At 36.5% G+C, this 6,000-nt stretch overlaps 1 protein-coding gene across 1 annotated transcript; it reads left to right on the top strand.

Moving 5' to 3' along the window:
* Window positions 1-1,556: 1,556 nt before the first annotated feature.
* Window positions 1,557-2,571, top strand: LOC114722997 (uncharacterized). Its single transcript, XM_028909151.1, has one exon. The coding sequence runs from the start codon at window positions 1,581-1,583 to the stop codon at window positions 2,100-2,102; it is 522 nt and encodes a 173-aa protein (XP_028764984.1). The 5' UTR covers window positions 1,557-1,580; the 3' UTR covers window positions 2,103-2,571.
* The last annotated feature ends 3,429 nt before the right edge of the window (window positions 2,572-6,000 follow it).

Raw genomic sequence — 6,000 nt, 5'->3', positions numbered from 1 at the left:
TTTTTCAATCTGATCTGTGATTATCTTATCACCTACTTAATTTACTCTTTTTTTTTTTTAACTCTTCTTTTAACTAACCTATACTTAGATATGGCTCTTGAACTCCTACTCACCCCGTAAGCCTAGGAAAATAACTACTTTTAAAGCCTCGATAAGGTGATAACTAATGATAATGAACTATAATCTTCTCATATAATAAGAAGTTATTGGTCACATCATAACTACTCTTTCTCTTATGAATTGTCTTATTTTATTGGAACCGTCAATACAATTGCGAATTGATTTTTCTACATTCATACATCTGTTCATTGACCTAAAAATAAATGTGATTGGGCACAATTTCCACTTTTTTTTTATAGCGTTACCTAAATGCTCACTTTTATGTTTATTTGTGAGTATAAAAAAAATGCATGTTAACTCAATTTAGATTCCCGCTAATGAGCACAATTTTGGATGATCTACATTAGAGTTTAATTCTTCAGTTTTGATATATTATTTATTATGAAAAATTAATCTATAAATAATTAATTTAACTAATTTATTTAATCTACTTAGTGAATTAGAAAGAAGGAGTGAAAATAGGGAGTGAAATATGTGCAAGCATAGGCGTATGAAAAAGAGGAAAAGGACAAAACGGAGGGATTAATTGGGGTTTGGTAGCAGACAAATACGTAGGCCTTAGTCAAAGCACTTCACAGAACCTCATAAAAAGTGTGAATCCCCGTTGCCACTACCCCTTCCAATGTCACTCCCTCCCCACATTCCCACATGATCCTGCCTTCCTCTTCTTCACATTTCGCCATCCCCCCTTTTTCACACCCCCCCCCCCCCAAAAAAAAATCCCTTATCTTTTTCGCTCCTTCCCCAACTCATTCTACTTTTAGAGCCCCCAAAGTCTCAAACTTTTTAATTTTGATAGCTACCCACACGTCCACTCCTCCTTAATGTCTTCCTTCACAATCATTCACCCACATGTTGTTCAAAAAGATGTTCAATACGGCTGAATTAAATGTAAAAACATTGAAGATTATTGAAAGGCTCTCTTTTCTTGGGGTTAGTGTCTTTGCTTGCTAGGCAGTCCCAATCATGCACCATACACATGTCAGCTTTGAATATCCTCATCCTGCAGCCCCTAACATGTGTTCTTATTGAGATGAAAAACTCATATCAGTCAGTGTGTGTTCGTGTGGAGGCCAGGGACTGACCTGAGGGCCCCTGAATTATGCATGAAAAGCCCAAGTACAGAGTGTGCTGCAATTATTCATACCATAAATTCCATCCCAATCTACTCCTCCCCTTTGCTTACTTCTTACTAATATTCATTCATTCTATAATATTCCCAATCCTTTCCTAAAAGCTCTTCATTAAATATACCTCCAACCCAATAAAGCTTCCCCGTTAAAATCATGCCCCTTCATTACCCAAAATGCTTCTGCTTCTTCGTTCTTCTCCTCCTCCTTCTTCTTATCCAATATCTCTCCCTATGACCCAGTTCCATCTGTCTCCTCTCTTGCTCTGTTAGGGGGGAAAAATTTTTTTTTTAACACCATACAGAGGAAGCAGGGGAAGAAGTTGCAGGCATGAAGAACACCATAAGGTGTTGCATCTCTTGCATTCTTCCCTGCGGAGCACTGGATGTGATCCGCATAGTTCACTCCAATGGCCGCGTCGAGGAAATCAGCGGCTCCGTCAAGGCCAGCGACGTCATGAAGTTGTACCCCAAGCACGTCCTCAAGAAACCCTGCTCTCCGTCGTCTGCCGATGACGGTGTCGTTCCCAAGATCGTGATCGTCCCTCCCGATGCCGAGCTCCAACGAGGCAAGATTTACTTCCTGACGCCGGAGGAGAAGAGTCGGCCCACATCGTCGGCGCCGAAGAATAAGAAGAAGAAGGAGCGGAGTGAGAGAACGTTGACAAACAGAGATAGTAATAGCGGCAACGCCGCCGTGGCCATGGCTAATCTGCAGATTCTATCCTCCGATCGGTACTTGACGGATATACTATCCGAGAAGCTCTCGACGCAGAGAGATAGAAGAAGAGGGCGCGTCGCCGTGTGGAGACCTCACCTGGAGAGCATTTCGGAGTCTCCAAGTGATCTGTAAGGGGGTGGTTCTTGATTGTTTCCGAAATCTTATGATTTCAACGAAGCCCGCTTCATCCTTTTTATCCATATATTACAGGGTTTATTTTAAGAGATATTTGCAATCCATTTTTTGAACTTCCAAAGAAAAAATGAATTTCTTTTTTAGTTTTTCCTTTGTGTCTTCTTCCTCTTCCGCCAGTGCTTCTTCTCTGTACATAGGCTTATAGATAGAGGAACGCAGTTAAAAAGAAAAATTGTAATAATGCTTATCTTATGGATTTTGAAACTGGGTTGCTCTAGTGCTAGAGGCGGATAATTCTGCAATCAGATTAGGGCCATAAATGGGTCAGTTTCCATTGTGGAAATAGTTTTGAGCTTTTACGATCTTTTGGGTGGTCATTGTTCGCTCAGTGGGGCATATATTATAGATCAAATCATGATGGGTGCTATAAAATTGTAACTGTGATAAAGATATAAATCCAGGACTTTCTATATATTGCGCGCTTTTAATTTACTTACCGTTCGTGAAGAAATTTTGATCTATTACTGCATGCATGGATATAAAAGATCCCACTTCTGCAGTTCTGCTGTGTCAGTAATTATCTGTTCATTAGTGATTCTGCATTCAAATCAATCATAATGAGAGATGATTGCCACATGATTAGACCTGGGAAAGCGGGCTGGCGGTGCGGATATGGGCCAGCCCGCCGCGGTGCGGGCCAAATGCGGTGCGGGCTGGCAAAGCCCGCCTAAATTTTTTTTTTTTAAATTTATTATATTAGTATGAGTTAAACCTAATTTGAAATGTTGAAATTAGGCTCCGAGTTTTAAACTTGAGTAATGGATCCTAATAAAAAAAAAGAGAATTAATTTATAATATTAGAAGAAATTTAAGAAAAACTAACATATATATTTTTTTATAAATAATTAATTTAACTAGTTTTCTTATCCAAATTAATTAAGTAAATCTTTTATGTGTGTGTATGTATGACTATATGAAAATCACATATTTATCTAATCTTATGAAGCCGTGCATACTAACGACAAATAGATATAAAAATAAAAGATGGATAGTGCTCTTCATATAACCATACATATATATGAAGTGCTTAATTAATTATATATATAATGATATGGATGAGGTAATGTCCATATGAAATTTAATGGTCAAAATCATCTAACTATATTATATAATGTATTAAAAATCAGAAAAAGTAAAAAAAAAAAAAAAAAAGCGGGCTGACGGGCTGGCCCGCGGCGGAGCGGGCCAAAAGCGGTGCGGGCTAGGGCTAGGAAAACATCAACCCAAGCCCGCCTTTTTTGGCGGGCTGGGCCCGCGAGCCCAGCCCGTATTACCGGCTCTACACATGATCATTTTGTTAATGGAAGCTCGCGTTATATTGGAGCAACCTACGAACTTTTGTTCTGAGATAAATTCTAAGTCATTAGTTTAAGAATATTATTATGTAAAGAACAAAATTTAAAGAAAACCCAGAATGTCAGAAAGAGTCTCTCTCTCTCTCTCTCACACATTGACATCGTCATGGAGCGTTGTTTAATTTGTCGGTGCCGTTCATACTTTAACGCTAAAAGCTCACCTAATGCTTCCATCACTTTCCCTTACAAAGAGGAGTTCCATTTCTTATCGTAGTATATTGCATTAAATTTAAGAAGACTTCTTCTCTGCATTCTTATATCGTAGCGTATTGCATTAAGCTATGGCGGACTTCCCTACCCACTGGAGAAAAATCCTCATCCAGTTTTTCACAAGAATAGGGACTGGGATACGTACCTAATATGAAATGTATGCACATTAGAGTCTAAAAATTTTGATAGAAGGGGGAAATATAATAAGTTGGAGCTATGATAAGCAAAAGCTCGTGCTGATGTCTTGTGGATCTGATATTTCTGATTTGTGATTCAACTTTTTTCGGTCGAAAGCTCCCGGCACCAGCTGTGGTGGTCAACAAAAAGTTGACAGGCAAGTTCGTGCATGAAGGAATCATTAAAATTAATGTGATCTAATCTGTAAACCAGTTCATCTAATGGCATGTCAGGTCCCAATACAAGTGAAGTGGGTCAGGAACCAACATCTTTCTGGACACTTTGCAGAAACATCATGCAACTTTTTTCATGTCTCATAATGGCATAATGCATTACTGTTCTTTGTGCGATCTTTGAGAGTACGGTTATTGTGCTTCTGAGCAAGTATGTAGAGCCACTTTTCAAGTGGAAGATACAAGATTTGCAGAGTCTAAGAAATATTAGCGAGTGTGACGAAGGGGTTGATGAGCCGCTCTTGATGGCAGAATTGGCTCAGTTCCAAAACTTGCAGGGTTTTCAATTTTCCTTTACGAGACAAACCCAAATTGGAATCATCATTGCTATAAACTAAATAAAGAAGCCAACTTTCTTTGAGTAAGAAAGAAAGGCTTTGATTTGACAGTGGACTTAAGGTGGCTGTTGCGGGATATAAGAGAGTTTCATAAAATAGACAAACGTTATAATGATCTAAATTCTAGTTCTTAACCAAGTGGAAGAAGAAGCAGTTTCAAACCGTACCTACACAAGTCCCACAGAGAAGAATGGTGGGGACCTGAGGGTTAGATTTGGTTGGATTTGAGTTTTGACTTTAGAAAACTGGGGAAGCGGCTTGGGGACCATGGAGAAGCTATCTGTTAATGTTGACGACAGAGACGAGAGGTTCTTATAGCCTTGTTTGTCCGGTTCAGAATAAAGCTAGCGAGTTATAAACCTGCCTTCCAACAGAAGAAGAGGAAGAGGTTTTGAGAAGACCAAAAATATGTTGTTCTTTCTGGAAATTAATAGTAATAACTTTTAAATAATCTAATCTAAATACTACCTTCGATTCTGTATATACAATATAATTTATTTATAGTGCAGTTTACTACCTTTGGTCCTTAATATAAGATCTTATTTATTTTTATTTTGATCTTAAATATAAGACCCTAATCTATTTTGTCTCTAATATTTATGCATTTCTTCCTAATGTATCCCTTCTAACAATAGTAGTTTTAACCAATACACTTGATTAATAATGATATTTTGGGAAAGATAACACCTATTTATTACAAATAACTAACTTAACTTTTTTTCTTAGTCTCCTCAAATTAGTCAACTATCTCTTATAATTAGAATTAGAAGTAGTATTTTACAAACTGGATTTTATGTATGATTAGGTTGGCATTCAGCCACTCAAAATCATGTTGCAAAGGTGATTTCTCAAATATTAAACATGACCGAGTGATTTGAGGTGATATGGGTTTTTAAAGTGTTTATTCGGCTTAATTCTTTTCGTTTGCTTTTCTTCATTCATAATATTATGAATGACAAGCCACACCGGTAAACAAAATATTATTATTTATTCATTTTCTTTTCAAATTTTAATTAATAAATTGCAAATCACATTAAACTCCCGTCTGATGGGTCCAGTAAAAGTCATTATTTTTCATAAACAGCGTTATTTTGAACATCTCCAAACTATTTTGGCTAGGTTTGGGAAAAAAAACAGTGGGAAAAATTTACTTTATAAAATATTGTAATAATAATATCCAGCTATAAATTATTCAGGTCAAATTTTAAAATTAATTAATTAATTTATATATTATTTAATATTCATGGTTTTTCTCTTTATAAACACTTAACAAGGATGTTGCTAACTCGTTAATAATTTGAAGGTGTCCCTGCCATTACTGTTACTATAAGTGCTGGGTTAAATTATCAAAGCGCACTCAAATAATGTGGATGAAGCATCTGATAGGGGTATTTGAAAAAAAATCAAACTATGATTTTAAAAATCATTTTATAATAAAATAAGGATATGAGAAAAAAATTATTTCAATTTATGTGAAAGTACTCCTCTAGTTTTATTTATAGACTGAGAGAAGAAAATTTTT

This window comes from Neltuma alba, unplaced genomic scaffold (genome assembly GCF_004799145.2).
Source record: "Neltuma alba isolate B1F8T4 unplaced genomic scaffold, ASM479914v2 tig00012116_pilon, whole genome shotgun sequence".
Classification (NCBI taxonomy): Eukaryota; Viridiplantae; Streptophyta; class Magnoliopsida; order Fabales; family Fabaceae; genus Neltuma; species Neltuma alba.
Note: the sequence above shows the minus strand (reverse complement) of the source record. Positions and strands in the feature narration are given on the sequence as shown.

Coding starts and splice junctions, on each gene's coding strand:
- LOC114722997 (XM_028909151.1), top strand. CDS start 1,581: ATGAAGAACACCATAAGGTGTTGCATCTCTTGCATTCTTCCCTGCGGA.